The 19,191-nt window shown below is 37.5% G+C and overlaps 2 protein-coding genes across 2 annotated transcripts; one reads left to right on the plus strand and one right to left on the minus strand.

Moving 5' to 3' along the window:
• Nucleotides 1–2,241: 2,241 nt before the first annotated feature.
• On the plus strand, nt 2,242–7,941 carry PAO4 (polyamine oxidase 4). Its single transcript, XM_008229669.3, has 10 exons — nt 2,242–2,910; nt 3,042–3,157; nt 3,285–3,373; nt 4,388–4,501; nt 4,879–4,966; nt 5,090–5,175; nt 5,256–5,358; nt 6,492–6,589; nt 6,843–7,272; nt 7,446–7,941. The coding sequence occupies exons 1-10, from the start codon at nt 2,859–2,861 to the stop codon at nt 7,758–7,760; spliced, it is 1,491 nt and encodes a 496-aa protein (XP_008227891.1). The 5' UTR covers nt 2,242–2,858; the 3' UTR covers nt 7,761–7,941.
• A 3,963-nt stretch (nt 7,942–11,904) lies between these two features.
• Nucleotides 11,905–14,037, minus strand: LOC103327358 (trans-cinnamate:CoA ligase, peroxisomal-like). The gene is made up of 2 exons (XM_008229668.3): nt 13,714–14,037; nt 11,905–13,596 (listed from the first exon to the last, which is right to left on the minus strand). The coding sequence occupies exons 1-2, from the start codon at nt 13,924–13,926 to the stop codon at nt 12,085–12,087; spliced, it is 1,725 nt and encodes a 574-aa protein (XP_008227890.2). The 5' UTR covers nt 13,927–14,037; the 3' UTR covers nt 11,905–12,084.
• Nucleotides 14,038–19,191: the final 5,154 nt, after the last annotated feature.

A 19,191-nucleotide genomic window follows, 5' to 3' on the forward strand; every position in this document is an offset into this window, starting at 1 on the left:
TTCCAAAATTGTTCCCTTAGTCCTTTAACTCTAGTTTCGTTATGACAAATGGTCATGTCGTCAATTTTGTTAACTTTTTCTGTTTAATTTGAGCATGTACATGGCACATGGTGTATTGTTAAGGGTCAAAATCAGAAATTTCTTCACTCTACTTCCATGTTACAGGGATTCCACAATCAGCATCCCACATCAGTATCCCCATCTAATAAAATACTGACATTTGGAAACCAATTTAAGTTTCAATTTAAAATTTTACAAATATTTTTTGCACCCATTGTCTCCTTTCTCTTCGACACCCTCTCTCTCCTCTGTCTCGTTTCTCCCTTCACTCAATCCTCCTCCATCGTCACCCACACACCCTAGATTCCTCTTTTCCTCTTAAATCACTCATCCTTCATCACCCACACACTATCTCTATGCTTTTTATCATTTTTATTTTATTGAGTTATTTATTTGCGAATTCTAGAAATTTTGGACATGGTGGAGTTTGAGAAAGATTTGGGTTGGCTTGGGTTCTATTGAGGAACAATGTACAGTTTAGGGAAGAAGATGAAAAAAAAAAGGGTGCATAAATTAAAAATAATTCAAAAATAACATTTTGTCCCTGCATTTAACAGAAAATATAACAAAATGGAAGGTGGAACCATTTGTTATAATGAAAGTGAAGTTAAAGGACCACGAGAATAATTTTGGAAACTGAGGGACTAAAATGCGAATCGTGTTAAAGTTCATGGACCATTAGACTTAAAAACCTTTTAATAGGGCATCAAATAAATTTAATAATAAAAATTAAATTAAATAAGGTCAACTGTCATTTTTTGGGTTTGTTTATAGAAATTAAATAGTGTAGAATTTATCTTTATCACTAGTGCTAAAAATAGGTATATAATTAAATATCTTTATTTCCAAGGGCTAGCAGATTTGGGGATAAACAACAATTGCTAAAATTAGTTTATATATTAATAAATTAACACTATTAACTTAGGACATTCCCACACTCATAATGGACCTAAAGATTTTTGGTGTTTTGTTGATACCCAATCCTACTAGGGAGGACTACATAAGTACAAAACAATTCCTCAAGAGAAAAAGCCCACTTTTAAGGACCAAAATCACTAGACGACCCATTAGTTGAGCCCAATGAGGAACAAAGGTCAAGATGAGTCATATTGTGAATCATCTTACCTGAGATCAAAATATGTGAGGTGCCATAAGAATTGGATATGATTGCACTTTCATGTGGCATAACATTATTGGTCGGGAATAACAAAATAATGTTATCATCGTTACAATTAAGTTTTTTTCGTCCTTCACACCCCTTGAGTCACAAATGCAACATGCGCATTGTCATGAGCCCACCCAAAGGCCTAGTTGACGTTAGTATTCCCAAAAGGGGTCAGCATACATCCAAGTACTAGACCTTGAATGGTCAACCATCAACGACTCAGAATATGCCACGTTTGCTAAATACTACCATGTATTATGTTTGGGAAGCACAACCTTGGAAATATGTATAAAATTGCACCCTCTCATGAATGGAGGAAAAATAAAATCTTTGCTTGTTTGGTATAGTTTTCTCAAGGTTTGGAAATGTATTTATTCCATTTCTTTTATTACAATATAACTTCCATTATAAAGTATTTTGTGATTAGCATTTCCTAGCGAAATTAGAAATTATTTTGGAATTGGCATAAAATACGGTTACCATTAACTAGGAAAAAAAAATAGAAATTGTTTTATGATTGATACATACACGATGATGTTTAAATTGTTCTTTTTTGAAGGACCTTTTCTATTAAGAGAGGCACTAATATACTAAATTTACACTTATAACACGAATGCTAGGATTCAAATCGAACCTTACATGAATGAACAGTTACTGCACATCACTACACTAATGAGTCTTTTATAAGCGATGTTTAAACTTTGAATGCAAGGAAATGGAAACACAACCTTGATAAAGTAGTCTAAAACTAGTCTAATGCAAGTCTACGGAATTCAATAGTTGATTAATGATGAAAATTAAAGGCGGCTTGCCTTTGCTTACCAAAAATAATAAAAATGGAAAAAAGACAATGGCGGTTCGGAAAAAAGATAATGGCGGCTTGGCGAATATTGATCCATGATTAATGAGGTTCACGTGGAGGGATATACGTTGAGTGGGCCGTTAAATTATAATTCAAAAACCGCCAAAAAAAGTAATTACAATATAAATAAAAGAATTATTAACAAGTAACAATCGCCAGCCATTGGATAGCTTTGAACAATTTGGTCCAACTTGGGACACTGCTGGATCTGAGCTTGAGACACCCCATATATCCCAATTGCCCATTGGCCATGGCAATTGGCAATTTGGGTGGTCTTCTTCTGTCGTGTTCATCGTCTCTCGACAGAAAAGGGAAAACGCAGGATATGCTATATTAGCTGGTCCTGGTGGCATCGATCCTTCTTTGTATAATTTTATGCCATATGCTTATAATACAAGGGAGAGAGGGAGAGAGGGAGAGAGAGATAGAGAGATAGAGAGAGACCCATCTGCGCAATCAACTTACCATATTAGACAGACGATTCTTCTTCTTCTTTGTTGGTGAAATTCAAGTGCTTTAAATTGGAGTGGGGATTGGTGTGAGCATATGTGACATGATAAATGTCATGAGCTGGTTTGAGAAGCTGCGTTGTTCTTGTTCTTCTCCCAATCTCAGCCGCATCATTGCCTTCCTTCTCATCTTCATTCTTTATCATTCTTTCCAGTTAGTTTCCAAGATTCCTATACACCATTCCCTTGAAAAATAATAACCAAAATCAAATTCCTTTGCTATTGGATTTCATTTAATCATTCCATTCAATTTTCCCATTTCATGCCAATCCCAATGGACCCAAAAGATTTTTTCTCTACTGATTTTCTGGAAGGTATATTTTCTTATATTCTCCACCAATCTTTGTCTCTCTTAATTTGAAGTTGCTTTCGACATTTTGGGTTCTTGTTCTTTTTTGGCAAGCTTGTTCTTTTTGGTCTGAAAACTCTATGTTGTGTTGACCAGGCTCTATTTCGTCTCACATTGAGAGGCAGCACAATGCATGCCCTTCTGTTATTGTCATTGGTGGTGGTATATCAGGAATTGCAGCTGCACGTGTTCTCCATGATGCATCTTTTAAGGTCAGTGATTTGCAATTATTAGTGTTAGATATATCTGAGGGTGTTTAAACTCATGATGGGTCTTGGAAAAAATTGCATCTTGCTTGATTTCAACAATGGCTTAGCTTTACTGTCATTGTTTTGTCAGGTTATCTTGCTAGAATCACGAGACAGACTTGGTGGCCGGATTCATACTGACTACTCATTTGGTTGTCCAGTAGATATGGGAGCATCATGGTAACTTCATTGCTCGTAAATTTTGGGAATGCAGGACCCCTCTTTACAATTTTCCTCTGCTTTTACCAAATTGGTTGGGTATATAGCTGTACATGTCAATGAAAAAATTGCCCATAGGCCGTGCTTTGGTTCATGTGGCACTATTTAATGTGTTTTGTTGTTTAATTTGCTCGCTCTATCTGTTTTATTTCCAATTCTCTCTGCTGCCTGATTAAAATTATCCACTGTTGCATTACAGAGAATCTTACAAACATGAAAATTTTAGTCAAAAAGAGTTTTGTGTATTCTCCGTCGATGTTGGTCACCCCTGCCGAGTTTACTGTTTTCAACAATGGGAGTCTTGTTACTATTGGCATTCCCTCTTCCCTGTCTGCCCTGTGCTTCCCATAGTTATTTTGTCTTATGCGGACAAAACAGACACAGAAGCCTTTCTTTCTCTAGCCACTTATATATTAAAGTATGTAGAAAAAATGCATATTTGCTTGCTGGGCCACCCATAAGATAGGATTCTGTGCATTCACAAGTATGAATCTGTTTTGTGCATAATCTTTAGTGTTTGCCGTGTAAATGCGTGCGCTAATCTGCATGTGTGCACACAAGTAATCGCAAGGGCAATAAAGCAATAAATTTCTAGATGTCACAGAAAATGAAATGACATTGATCATGTGACTGGGATGTTGTATGGCCTTAGCATGTGAAATATTTCTACTCTGATCCTGACTAGATGTTCTTTATTGAAGATATCATAAGGAAAATAAATCCACGCAGCAAGACACTCATTAGCCTGCATCTTCGTCATATTTTGTACCTTCATGCTAGCTGAGTTGAGATGAGGGATGCTTGTATTTCCATAGCCAAATGCAATGCAATAATGTTTTATTTTTGTCTCTCTCTCTCTCTCTCTCTCTCTCTCTCTCTCTCTCTCTCGTAGCCGTGCATTGCATTTGAAGAACCAAAGAAGAATTGATGGCTTTATTAACTAACAGTCTAATACTCTCTTCAATTTTATTTCAGGCTACACGGTGTTTGCAATGAGAATCCCTTGGCTCCACTGATACGCCGTCTAGGACTTACTTTATACCGTACGAGTGGTGACGACTCTGTGTTGTATGACCATGATTTGGAAAGGTAATTACATCCTTGCTGTGTTAACGAATTAATTATCTAATTGATCTAAATGAATTAATTTATGGAATTAGAAGTATCTAATTGATCTAAATGAATTAGTTTATGGAATTAGAAGTGAGATTGGTACATTCACAGAAGACCATGAAGTTTTATTTTATTTTTTATTCTTCAATTTTTTTTTTGGTTGAAATTTTCATCTATACTATAAGACAGTAGAAAAAATTGAATTCGTGGCTTACCTTTTTCATACTTCAAAATTTTGTCTTCCAGCACATGCAGCAATGATATTTTGATTCATAATGCAGTTACTTGTGCATTCAACATAGCTTGCATATTCAGTCTGAAGTATTGTCCTGAATATCTGGATTCCCTTTCAGCTATGCACTTTTTGATATGGATGGAAGCCAAGTTCCTCAAGAGATGGTCATTGAAGTTGGTAATACTTTCAAGCAAATTCTCAAAGAGGTAGAATCTTTAAACTGAATTCTGAGTGTTTTTTTTTTTTTTTTTGGTTCTGTTTTGTTGTTGTTGTAATTATGAATCCAACACTGCTGAAATCTGCAAAATACTCTTGTTTAATTTCTCTAGACCGAGAAAGTACGGAATGAGAATACTGATGACATGTCTGTCTCTCAAGCAATTTCTATTGTGATGGATAGGCATCCAGAATTAAGGTATTGGAAATAAATTAAGTTAGGACACATTTTATTGCAGTATGTTTCATTTGTAATGATTTTACTTCTGTCTTCTGTAGACAAAACGGACTTGCTCACGAAGTGTTACAATGGTACATATGTCGAATGGAAGCGTGGTTCGCTGCAGATGCAGATGTGATATCGCTAAAAAACTGGGATCAGGTTCAATATCTAAACTTTTCTAATTACTCTTGGTGGGCTGGCCTCCTTACAATTCATTCCATGGGAAAGAGTGCAGTTTAGTAAATACCTTGGGAAAGTGTTCTCTAATGGTGAATGAATTGTACTTGATGAATAATCCGAGTTACAGTGCATGTATTTGGAACAGTATGATTACCCCTCAACTAGCTGTTCGTCTTTTGAAAATTTGATAGTTTATATTTTTATGTCATTGTCAGCTCTTGAGTTCCCCACCATTCATGCAAAGAACGTGGATTTTCTAAACCCTCTCCTTGTTGATCTCCATAGGATTGATTTCACTGGTACTTGAATCTCCATAACAATTTGCTAACGACCTACTTGGCATAGAGTGGCTTTATCCTTCAAGTTTAAATGAATCCAACTAAAATGAAAACTCACTTTAACTCATCTTTTATTTTCTTTTCTTTGTTTAAAGCTTTACATGACCAGGGTGAGGAGGGAATGATTGCTTTATTTAAATAATAAACAGTTTCTACCCAGGAAGCTGAACTAGTTTTAGAGCAAGCAAAGTGCCCGAGATACAGGAAGACTAGTGAGTTGATCTTACTTCAGAAATATCGACCCTTTAAAAACACAAAAGTCATTAAACTATAATGCAAAATTGTTAGCTTCTTTAAGACTTTATTTTGGGAATTGAGTGTCTGTTTTGTTCTCCCAGATCGTGCTTCTAGATTTGATGTTGAACTCTGATCCCCAATGGTATTGCACTGCACATTGGGAAACATGTCTATTATTTAAATTTATAAATCATGTCATGTTCTGGTTTCAATGGCTTGAATATTTTGAACCAAGGAGCAAGTCAAAATGCTAAAACCACTTATTCCAGTTTGCAGCAAATTCTTTCGTGGCCTTTGTGGCTCATTCAGTCTTTAACTGCCAACATTATCTACTAGTGTGATGCATGGATCAGTAGCTGTATGTCTGTGGCTCATTAAGAGAGCGAATCTTTTTGATTTTATCTTGATATATAGCCATATGTCAGTGGAAATTGTTGTGTTAGGCAGGTAATTACTGGTTGGATGCATTTTTCGTCTAGGTCATTTTGAGTTATATTTGGATGAAGGCTTACACTGTTGAGGGTCCTTGTTATACAGGAGCATGTTCTTTCTGGTGGCCATGGACTTATGGTGCAAGGCTATGACCCAATAATAAAGGCTCTTGCAGAAGATATTGATGTACGCTTGAATCACAGGTATGCGTGCTTGTACCATACCAGAAAAATGTGTTTACTTCAGTTGGTGTGGGTGCATTGTGAGTTATACAAACAAAAAAATTGACATAATGCCATTGGGGTAGCGACATATATACCTTTTGATAAGGTGAAAGACATACTAAATCGGATTTCTTAGTTATGTTTCTTAATGCCCTTCCTGCCACCTTTTGTTAAATTTTAGAATTAGTTTCTTCAGTCTTTGACAAGCTTTAATTTTTGTTATTATAAGCAGGGTTACAAAGATATTAAATGGGCATAACAAAATGATGGTCACAATTGAAGACGGAAGAAACTTCGTTGCTGATGCAGCTATAATAACAGTACCCCATGGTATTCTTAAAGCCAAGATGATTGAGTTTGAACCAAAGTTGCCTGAGTGGAAGGTTGATGCAATTTCGGATCTTGGGGTGGGCAATGAAAACAAAATTGCCTTGCGATTTGAAAAGGTTTTCTGGCCTAATGTAGAGCTCTTAGGCGTGGTTGCACCAACCTCTTATGCATGTGGTTATTTTCTCAATCTTCACAAGACCACAGGCCATCCGGTCCTTGTCTATATGGCTGCTGGAAGGTTTGCATACGACCTTGAAAAATTAACTGATGATGGTGCAGTTAGTTTTGTTATGTTGCAGCTTAAGAAGATGTTACCTGATGCAACTGATCCAGTAAGTTCATTAGTTTCAGCCAGTTTTGGTCAATCTATGTATTAGTTGTTCTTGGAAATTTTGTCATATATATCTATCAGAAATGGGACAAAATCTCTTCTCAATGAGGTGTTCTGTAGTCGATATTGATACGAATATTGTCGACTTACCTTTGATTGGTTTGTCTGTAACAGGTTCAATATCTTGTATCACGTTGGGGAACAGACCTGAATTCTCTTGGATGCTACTCATTGGATTTGGTTGGAAAGCCTGGAGATATATATGATAGGCTTCGAGCACCTTTGGGCAGTCTTTTCTTTGGAGGGGAAGCTGTTAGCATGGACCACCAAGGATCTGTGCATGGAGCTTACTCAGCTGGAGTTATAGCTGCTGAGGACTGTCAGAGACATCTCCTAAATAAATTTGGTAGACTGGAAAAGCTTCAGCATGCTTACATTACGGATGAAGTCCTCGAAGCAACAGTTCCCCTGCAAATCTCAAGGATGTGAACCATTTTATTTATGCATAAAAGAAAAAATATATTAATAAAGCTTTACCATTGTTGGTCTAATTCTGTCTAAAATTTCTTCCCAAATTGGAAAACACAGACGGGCTTTCTAACAGAGGCCCCAAAATTAACATGTTAAAACGATGTTATATTTCTATACAAGCTTGAACTCTTATCACCCATCATCATTCACCTAAATGCATAACCTGAAGGAATGTACCCAATTTTTAGGATACATATACCCAATTTTTAGGGTTAATGCAAAGATGGAGGCATAGTAACCATCAATGGTTAATCCAGAGAGAATACACCGGCATCAACAATGTAACTCCCAATATAGCCATATATGGCCAGAATGAATACGTTAAAAGAACACAACACAATTGAGAAACCAACAATAGAAATACAAAAGCATAAGTAGAGGCTAGAAGCTACATCCAAAACTACCAACACCTAATGCAAAACATATAGCACCAGAAATACAAAATAAAGAAACATAGTGAAAACTCTTAGCCCAACCCAATGACTACTCCTAATTTTTGTCAAAGCTTGGACCAAAACTATGGAGCAAAAAACACCTTGTACCTTATCAACGTTTCTTCTAGATTGTGGGTAAAGCTTCTTCCTTTTTTTGTTTTGTCCTGGTCCCAAACATTTTGGGATAGGGAATTAGAAAAAATATTTAGCCATGTGTGATGTATGCGTAGCAGCTACGCATAAAAAAAAAAAAAAAAAAAAAGCCTCTTTGAGGCATTAGATCAAGCAACTTGTGGGCACACTGACAGAGTTGCAACTCCTTACAAGGAAATGTCTACAATGAGTAGGAGATTAAAAAAAAAAGAGTATTGAAAATATAATTTTGCTCCAAATAAGCTTGTCTACAAGGAAAGAAGAGCTATTGGAAAATGCCCATTAGCTCCAGGAAGGGCAATATCGTCTTTCTTGTTAATGTTTCTTTATCGTATCTCTTATGAAAAGTTTTTTTTTTTTATGTATAGTCGAATAGTGGGGAAAAAAAAAGTATGAGAGCATATATGAGAATCATGCATAGGAAAATGAGATTTGTTATGTGATTTGGTATTTGTATCACACACTCAAAAGTCTCACACAATACATTATTTAATAATAGGGAGTTTCACTAAAACACCCAAAATAAGAGCTGAAATTATAAAAAAACCCAACACCCAAAACACTTTAGAAACACACCCAAAACCCATCATTACACACACTCAAAACTCATTTATAAACACACCCAAAAAATATACAATTGTTGACTTTGGGGTTGATTTGGGGTGCGTTTCTATGTTTAAATAGTGTTTGGGTTTTTTTATAAATACATGTCTATGATTGTTATTTATAAATTTGTATAATAAAATACCTCAAAATCGGTAAGTTTGTTAATACCACAATACTTTTTCTTACCTTTTAAAAGTCCTAATTGAATACCACCGGACTTGTATTGATTATTTAAAAATCTTAATTGAATACCACTAGATATTTATTGATTACTTAAAAATCCTAATTGAATACCACTGTACTTTTAAGCTTCAAAACAATCCATTAAAATCACAATTGAATACACCCCCTAAGTTTGAAGCCCTGATTTCCCTTGATGTACCGTTGCTAGGCCGGTAAACAAATCGCATTTGAGGTGAATTGATATATTCCAAGTTCAAATCAATTTATAATGGGATTATTGAATTCTCATTATATTTGAATGATCGATCTCATTTTTTTACAAGCGATGTTAGAGAATTAGCTGTGCACCTCTTGACATGAGACTCTGTGCATGGGCACAAACTGGTAGTTGTGCACCTCTTAACATAGGTATTTGTGTCAAGACCTCTTAACATAGGTTAAACTTGTGAAAACTTGCATCATGGATTCCCATCCTACATAGTGGAAGCTAAATCTGAACGATCTCGAAAAATTAGGCCAACATGCTGATCAATGAAGGTATCGTGATAAAGATACAGCCCCAAGCCAACCAAAGTAGGGGGAAGAAGGAAGACATTGGACACAAGGCCTACTAGGAATGCATGTGGTGATAATTTTAGTTTGGTTCACGTCCTATAGACAATTAGTTTGCCGATATGTGATGATATGTTGCTGGTCTCTATTCGTTTGTTCGGCAGTGATCACTTCGGCGGTTGGTCCCCACCCGGTTCTGTGTTTTGGAGACCCTAGACGAACATTCTAAATGGAATCTTGTACTTTATATGCATAGTCTTAACATGAGACTCCATGCATGGGTACAAAATGGCAATTGTGCACCTCTTAACATATAGGTTTTTGTTATTTTATTTGGGGTCAAGACCTCTTAACATAGGTTAAGCTTGTGAAAACAAGCATCATGTTTTCCCATCCTACATAGGAAGTCTGAAAGTTCTTCAAAAGAAAAAAAATTCAAAAAAAGTTAACAATAAGTTAGAGTGGGCTAAGACAATGAATTGTCTTACAGACATTAGACACTAGGGCTGCTAGAATGTATGTGGTGATAATTTTAGTTTGGTTTATGTCCTATGGACAATTAGTTGTTGCCGGCAGTGGTCACTCTCACTTCGGCGGTGGCCCCGTTAAAAATCTCCCTACATTCATTGCCAAATTGCAGCCAAATCAATTTAAGTGGTGCAGTTTGATTTGGTTTTGATTTAAAACATTTCGAGAAACCAAACTATTAGGACCAATGCTCTTATTTTCATGTGAAATGAAACATCTCAACTTTAAACTTGAAAGTTGAAAAAAATTCATCAAACATTAATTTCAAGCACATAGAAAACCAACATTGCAGTCACCATCCTAATTTCTAAATCTCTAACATTCTAACAACATTCAACCTTTCACCAAGGCAACAAACTAATCAATAGTTAAACTAATACGACACTAGACCACTCATTTGGACACAATCCACAATTTAATCTCATGATCTTTACTGTTAATTTATTAATTAGCTCATGATTCAAGGATCATTCTTACAGAACTTCAATCAGAAATCATTTAGCAATTTGATCAGTTTGAACGATTCACAAGGTAATATTTTTTAGTTTTTGACGGGACCAAGTGATTTACATAATTTCTCCTACAAAATTATGAAGGATCCAAACCCTATGAATAAACTACACTTGCCACTCCACATGCAGTTTAGTCTAATCTTTGGCCCACTCTAATTTTTTTTTAATTGAGAAGTTTCCAGAAAGTTAGTTAAAGGGGTTTTACAAGCAGATGCAACCTTATCGATTGAAAAAAACAAAACAAAAAAGATTTGTGAAAGCGAAATAAAAGATTGATTTTCTCTGTTTGTTTAATGAAAGGGATATATATTTGTTATAGCTTATGGGCCATCCAGTTAGAAACTGAACCCCGAATTCTCATCGGCTCACAACCAGTTCACACTCTCATGCCCTCAGTGTTAGTGGGATGAGATGGGGTGGATCGTGGATGCTCATCATTCTGCTGCTTCTTTCGTCCAGTCATTTGTCTTTCCTTTTGCCGAAGTATTGCTTTCCTTTTGCTCCTTTCCCACGCTGCAATATTATTTGCGGCCTTTATCGAATTGTTTTTTGTAAAAATTTGATTTCTTTATTTTATGAACCACAGACAGCAATCTCATTGCAATGAATAATAGATGGGTCATTGACCCAAAAAAAAGAGTACATAAAATGGGTCCATCCATGTGAATAATGTCGATAGATATTTTATTTGTATTGGTACCAATTCCTTCCCGCAACTTAACTTGTGTACTTTGATATCATCACGTTAGGAAAAGCCCCAGAAAACGACACATCCTTTTTTTACGAAAATATAAACGGATTACAATAGTGAGTTTTGCATATGGAAATACATTAATCGTATTTTGTTTTTCTTCTCACTTCATAGTCACAATCACATTTTGTTAATTTTATTATATATATATATACACGATATTTTACTTTAATCAAATTTAAACTACGAAGAAGGAGATTCGAACTCAGGTGTAGAGTGAAGAACACGTCAACTTTAACAAATTTGGTTAAATCCACACGCATTTTGTTTTTAATTAGACTGTAGGCCACATATATGTCATTGATTGATACTAAATGACTAATAATTAAACTAGAGAGCAAATGGTTGACTAAGTATATAAAGTGACGTTTTAACTTAATCTATAAGACAAAATAAAACAAGTTGTGATTAAATAAGAAGATTTAGCTCCAAGGGAAGAAACAAAAAGGAAGACAACCACTCTGCCCTCAGCAGCACATCAATTTTTAAACCCACTGTACAAATTTTATTTTAAATATATATTGTTCCTTATTACACTCAAATTAATAATTAAAACAAAGTTTTCAAAGACGCGACAAAGCCAGAATCGGCTGATTTTGGTAGTGAGAATCCACGACGGTTTGTGAATTTTCCGACACGACGAAGCCCTTTGCGCGATCCCTCAACTCGTTTTTGAGAACCTTGCCCGTTGGGTTCCTGGGAAGTTGGGGCAGAAACTCCACCTTCTTGGGCACCATAAAGTGAGGCAAGTTTTTCCGACAATAAGCGATTATTTCAGACTCAGTGGTGCCCTCAGCGTTGCTTCTCAGAGCCACAAAAGCACATGGACTTTCGCCCCATCGAGGGTGAGGCATTGCAACTACTGCTGCCTCCATCACCTTTGGGTGCCCATGTAACATGTTCTCCACTTCGACACTGCTAATGTTCTCTCCTCCTGATATGATCACGTCTTTCGACCTGTCCTTTATCTCCAGGTAGCCGTCGGGGTGCACAACCCCGACATCTCCTGTCCAGAACCATCCATTCTGGAATGACTTCAAGGTCTCCTTAGGATCCTTATAGTACCCTTTCATGATACTACTCCCGCGCAAAACAATCTCCCCCATGGTCTTCCCGTCATGGGGGACACTCTCCATTGTTTCCTTGTTCTTCACGTCCACGTCAGCAAGAGTCAATATGCTTATGCCTTGTCTTGCCTTGAGCTTAGCCTGGTCGTCCCGAGGCAGCTTGTTCCACTTGGCCTGCCACTCGCAGATCAAGGCAGGTCCCGTTGCCTCGGTCAGGCCATACGCGTGGGTCACTTTGAATCCCAGCGGCTCGATTTTCTCGAGCAGTGGGGCGGGCGGAGGTGCTCCTCCTGTGAGGATCTGGACTGGCACTGCGAGATCACGGCGTTCGTGCTGTTTGGCATCGAGGAGGATGTTGAAGATGATTGGGGCGCAGCACATGTGGGTGACCTTGTGGCGGTGAATGTTGCGGTAGATGTCGTAGGCGGTGGTGTTGCGGAGGCAGACATTGGTGCCACCACGTGCGGCAACGCCCCATGTGAAGGTCCAGCCGTTGCAATGGAACATGGGAAGTGTCCATAAATACACAGGCTCACTCCCCATTTCCCAACCAAGGACCAGGCTGAGGGTGCTCAAGTAAGCACCTCTGTGGCTGTACACAACGCCTTTGGGTTCTGACGTCGTTCCGGAGGTGTAGTTCAAGGCCACAGGGTCCCACTCGTCGTCGACCTCCACAGAGACAAAACGGGGGTTGCCCTTTTTGATGAGCTGCTCGTACTCCAACTCGCCTAGCCGAATGCCTGTGGGGGAGTCGATGTCGTCGATCACGATGACCAAAGGCATGGATGGCTCATGAGTTGCACCGGACATGAGGATCCTGAGGGCCTCGCGGGCCAGGGGGACGAACTGGTAGTCAACGAAGAAGACTTTGGCCCCCGAGTGGCGGAGAATGGAGGCTATGTTTTTGGCATCGAGGCGGGTGTTAACGGTGTTAAGCACAGCCCCGGCCATGGGCACTGCGAAATGCATTTCATACATTGCTGGAACATTAGGAGCCAACACTGATACCTGAAATAAGCAGAACAAATTAATTTCATATTCCGGAATTAATAAACAACAAGGGTCACCAAATTTGTTGAACACGGTCACATCAACTCGGAAAAGAGAAAAAGGAAAAACACTTACAACATCGTGCTTGACGATGTTAAGAGAAAGAAGGGAGGAAGCGAGACGGCAGCAACGATCGTGGGTTTGGCCCCATGTGAAGCGAGTGCCTTCATAGATGACTGAGGTTCGGTTAGCATAAAAGGCAGCAGCTCTCTTCAGAAAAGTCGTAGGGGTGAGAGCTGTATAGTTAGCCTCACATTTGGGAAGCATGTTCATTGATTCAAGGGCCATTTTGCGTAAGCTTCTTCTCTAAGTGTGGATAATTTTATATCAGAGAGAGAGAGAGAGAGAGAGAGAGAGAGAGAAGTGGTGGATAATTTGGTTGTGCGAAAGACGTGAGAGACCGAGAGTGAATGGAAGGAGCAATTTATAGTGGAATTGTCAGGTTCCGAGGGTCCACGTCATTTGGGTGGGTGGTGGTGGGAATGGAAAATTATGGTGGATGCTGCGCGATGTTTGTGTGGAAATTGCTAAGATATTACAATTGACTAAAGTTTGAATGCAAGAAAAATATTGACCTTTAAAAAAATAAAATAAATAATAATAATAATAATAATTTCGGGGACAGTAACCTAATGGGTTTTCACACCACCACCCATGACCCTCCATGGGCTGCTTGACTTCTCCACTCGACCTGAATCTTTTTCACTCAAAATGTGTATCACTACAAACAAACTGTCGTCGCGTGGGCGAGAATCTTTAGACTATACCATCATTTGAAAATTTCGTGTGCGAATTATTATTAATTTTTGGTTAAAAGTGTACAGTTTCTCTAACATATAGGGTTTAATCAGATGTTCAGGGCTATTAAAGTAGTAAAATATAAGGAGTTTCACTAAAACACTCAAAATGGGAGCTGAAATTATAAAAAAACTCAACACCCAAAACATTTTATAAACACACCCAAAACCCATCATTACACACACTCAAAACTCATTTATAAACACACCCAAAAAATATACAATTGTTGACTTTGGGGTTGATTTTGGGTGTGTTTCTATGTTTAAATAGTGTTTGGGTTTTTTTATAAATACATGTCTAGAATTGGGTTTATTTATAAATTTGTATAAAATATACTGCTCTGTATATTTGAATTGATGGTTTTCTTTTTATGTGAGAGGTGTCTTCGAATTTCAAACCTCTTCTAACATTAAGAAAAAAAAAATCACTAAACTAAAAAGTTATTTGGTTCAAGTATCTAAGCACTAAAACAATATGGAAGCATGTATGAAATAAATATTTACCAAACACCTAAGATCATAGTACGAGTAACATCCTTGCCCCTAAGGTCATGTTTCTTTCGTTGCATGTAAAGCCTCACATTTCAAAGGGCCACCGACACTAAACACCAAATGACATTGAGAAATATAATCCTAATAAATTAAAACCGAATTAAATTGAGTAATTTTGCTAAAACAATGTGGAAGCATGTATGCGATAAATATTTACTCAGCACCTGAGATCCTCACATTTCAAAGGACCACTCGTACTAAACACCAAATGACATGGACAAATATAGTCCTGATAAAAAAACAATATATATATATATATATAAGTTCTTTTTCACACATAACAACCTATTCTCTTACATGTGTTGTGGGTGATTGAGTTTCTTGTAAATTATTTTTAAAAACACATTTAATGTCAACAACCTCCTTGAAATAAAAAATAAATAAAATTACGTCAACAGCAAATATATAAGAATTAAACCACTAGCACTGCTTACGACTTTAGCCATGAATTTTGTTTAAATATCATAAAACATGGAAATGGTTGGCCTTGCAACTTGCCTGCACTTGCCTGCTGGGAAGAGATAATATTTTACTCAAAGTACATATTTTCTTGTGTGACCTGAGATTTGTTAACTAACGTTGTATTTTCTCAAGGTCTCTCCTATTCAATTTGCAAAAATGGAATTGACCCTTGAATCAAAGTCGTGTAGGACAGTTACGCCAAGAAAAGTCATGTGGAAATTAGTTGGAAATCAACTCAGACGCCAGGAATTTTTATGTCTTTTTTCTTTTGCCGGCTGATGAACATGATTATGCGTTTTTTTTTTGTCTGAATGAAGAACACTAGAGGAAGAGAAGTCTTACACAAAATTTAGAGTCTGGTTTGGGACTGCTTGCTTATGGAAAGATTAAATATTTTTAAAAGTGTTTGACAGAAAAATTTGAAAGTGGTTCTAAATGTGTTAGCTACATGCTTCTTCATTTATTCTAAGTACTGGTAGATATAAGCATAAAATAATGATTAATTACTTATTTAGTGTTAAATAGCATGATATGATATTTGATTATAAGTTTACTTGAAAGTAAGCATCTTTTTTTTTTTCCACCAAAAGAAGTTTTATGGAATTCTCCTAGAAAATCTTAGAGTGACTCCAAGAATATCTTTTTTTCTTTTTGTTGAACTTTCCTAAGAAAGTTTAAGATGGAATTTCCAAGAAGTTGTGTTTAAGTTTATGAGAATTTTCCACGTGAACAATTAATGTTCTTTCTAAGTTGTGATGATACAGAAGAAAGACTAGGTAGCTAGGTTCTTGTTTTTTTCTCTGTCCCATACTGATGACAATAGTTCATATATGATGACCAAGTTCTTACCTAAGGATAAGTACGAATTTTGCAGAAGAGCAGCTGGACTGCTAGAGCCCTCCACCTAAGTCGGGAGGGGGAGATTGATGGGTTTCCCTCGTTAGTGGAGGAGAGAAAAAGAAGGAAAATAAATATTAAAATAAAATAAAAGAAAGGACATGAAAATTTGAAGAAAACGAACGGAAGAAAAAATGAGAAAAACTCTCTCGCATGCAAGGCCACCAATTTGTCAGGAACGTTGGCTATAAAAGCAGCTGCCTTCCTTCAGTTCAAATCATCCTTTAGAAAACCAAAACATAGAGAGTTTTGAGAGATAAGAAAACCTCACTTGTGTGAGAGAGAAGATCCTCTTGAGAGAAAAACCAAGAGAGAGTTTAGCCATCGGTGTTTGGTGAGATTATTTTTTGTATTCCCATTATTTTTCTTAGTGGAAGATAGAGTGTTAATTTTGTCCATTTTATTTACACAAGGCTAGGAGAAGTCAGATTTTGGGAGTGCCATATTTATTTATTGGCTCTTTGATTTTTCGCAATCTTTCCCAACAAGTGGTATCAGAGTTCCGGCTAAAAAAAAATTACATTCTTGTGTAATTTAAGATGGAGGAGTCATCGTCATCATAATCAACAACAATGTTAAAATTAACTGCATCCAATTACTCCATTTGGAAGCCAAGAATGGAGGACATTCTTTACTGCAAGGATTTGTATGAGCCCCTTCAATTGCTGGGACAAAAACCAGAAGGGAAGTCAGACGATGCATGGAGCATTCTGAATAGAAAAGCTGTCGGTCAAATCCGACGATGGGTGGATCAAAGTGTGTTCCATCATGTGGCACAAGAGACGGATGCATACAAATTATGGACAAAATTGTCATCCATGTACGAGCGAAAGACCGCTCAAAATAAGGAATCGGTTATCCGACGGTTAGTAAACCTTAAGTACAGAGATGGTCGAAGTGTTACCGAGCATCTCAGTGACTTCCAAGGTTTGATCAACCTGTTGACAAATATGAAGATGGTGATTGATGATGAGTTACAAGCACTAGTGTTACTCAGCTCTTTGCCTAATAGCTGGAATACACTAGTAGTATCCTTAAGCAATTCAGCTCCTCAAGGTGTTCTTACATTGGACATAGTTAAAGATAGCATGTTCAATGAAGAAGTAAGGAGGAAATAACAAAGTGTTGTAGCCGAGTCAGAAGCCCTCGCCTCAGAGTATCGTGGAAGAACTAACAATAGAAAATTCCACAGGCGAGACAAGTCAAAGGTCAGGTCAAGAGATGGCTCGAGAAGAAGGTCCAAGACAAGAAAGGACCTAGAATGTTACCATTGTGGCGGGATAGGCCACATGAAGAGAGAGTGCAGGTTGTTTAAATGAGAGCAAGATAGAGGTAACGAAAAGAGTGATGCCAAGCACACGACTGCAACTACCTCTGGTGGAAATGAGGTAATTATTCTATGTGGTGATGGCTTCGTTAATTTGTCCTCTCAAGATACATGCTGGATAGTGGATTCTGGTGCATCATTTCATGTCACCTCAAGGAGGGACTTCTTTACATCTTACACTAATGGAGATTTTGGTAATGTACGGATGGGAAATGACAAATTGTCCAAGATCGTGGGAAGAGGAGATATTTCCCTTGAAACTAACACAAGTTGTCACTTGGTCCTCAAGGATGTGAGACATGTTCCAGACATGCGTCTCAATCTAATCTCCACTAGATTACTTGACGATGAAGGATACACCAATGTCTTTGCTGAAGGGAAATGGAAACTCAGCAAGAATTCTCTTGTCCTAGCACGAGGGAAGAAGGAAAACACCCTATACATGACACATGCAAAAGTTAATAATGGGTACGTAAATACTTTCGCAGAAGACTCGATCGAGCTGTGGCATAAACGGCTCGGTCACATGAGCGAGAAAGGGCTACAAATTCTTGCCAAAAGAGAGGCACTGACTGGGATGAAGAAATGCATGCCTCTAAAATCATGAACGCATTGCTTGGCTGGAAAGCAGCATAGAGCTTCGTTTCAACATGGTCATGCACAAAGAAAACCCAATGTATTGGATGTTGTGTACTCTAATGTTTGTGGTCCTATGACCACTAATACTTTTGGTGGTGCAATATATTTTTTTACCTTCATTGACGATCATTCCAGGAAGGTATGGGCTTACGCACTTAGAATAAAAGATCAAGTGTATGAAGTTTTCGAACAGTTTCATGCTAGCGTTGAACAAGAGACTAGTAGGAGCTTGAAATGTATTCGCACCGATAACGGAGGAGAATATATGGGGGCGTTTAGATAGAAGTAATGGAATCAGGCATGAACGATCTATTCCGAAGACTCCTCAGCATAATGGGATAGCTGAGAGAATGAACAGAACAATTGTTGAAAGAATAAGAACAATGTTATCTCATGCCAAGCTACCCAAAAGCTTTTGGGGTGAAGCCCTGATGACTGCAGTTGATCTAATCAACCTTTCTCCTTCAACACCTTTGAATGGTGATGTCCCGAACAAGTTCTGGTCAGGAAAAGACGTTTCCTACAATCATTTGAAAGTCTTTGGTTGTAAAGCTTTTGTTCATATTCCTAAAGACGAGAGATCCAAGCTCGACGCGAAGTCGAAAGAATGTATCTTCGTGGGATATGGGAATGAAGAATTCGGTTATAGGTTATGGGATCCTGTAGCTAGAAAGATTATTAGAAGTAGAGATGTTGTTTTCTTTGAAGATCAGAACATTGAAGACATTCGAAGAGGTGATAAACCTGATAGTCCTAGAGAATATCCAGCTAACTTGGATCCAGTTCCTCCTCAATTGGAGCACAATGACGAGCGAGATGAATCCAATGATACTGATGATCCAACTAGTGATCCTATTATAAATGAACCAGTTGATGATG

The sequence above is a fragment of the Prunus mume genome, linkage group LG4 (genome assembly GCF_029339155.1).
Source record: "Prunus mume cultivar Tortuosa linkage group LG4, ASM2933915v1, whole genome shotgun sequence".
In the NCBI taxonomy this organism is placed as follows: domain Eukaryota; kingdom Viridiplantae; phylum Streptophyta; class Magnoliopsida; order Rosales; family Rosaceae; genus Prunus; species Prunus mume.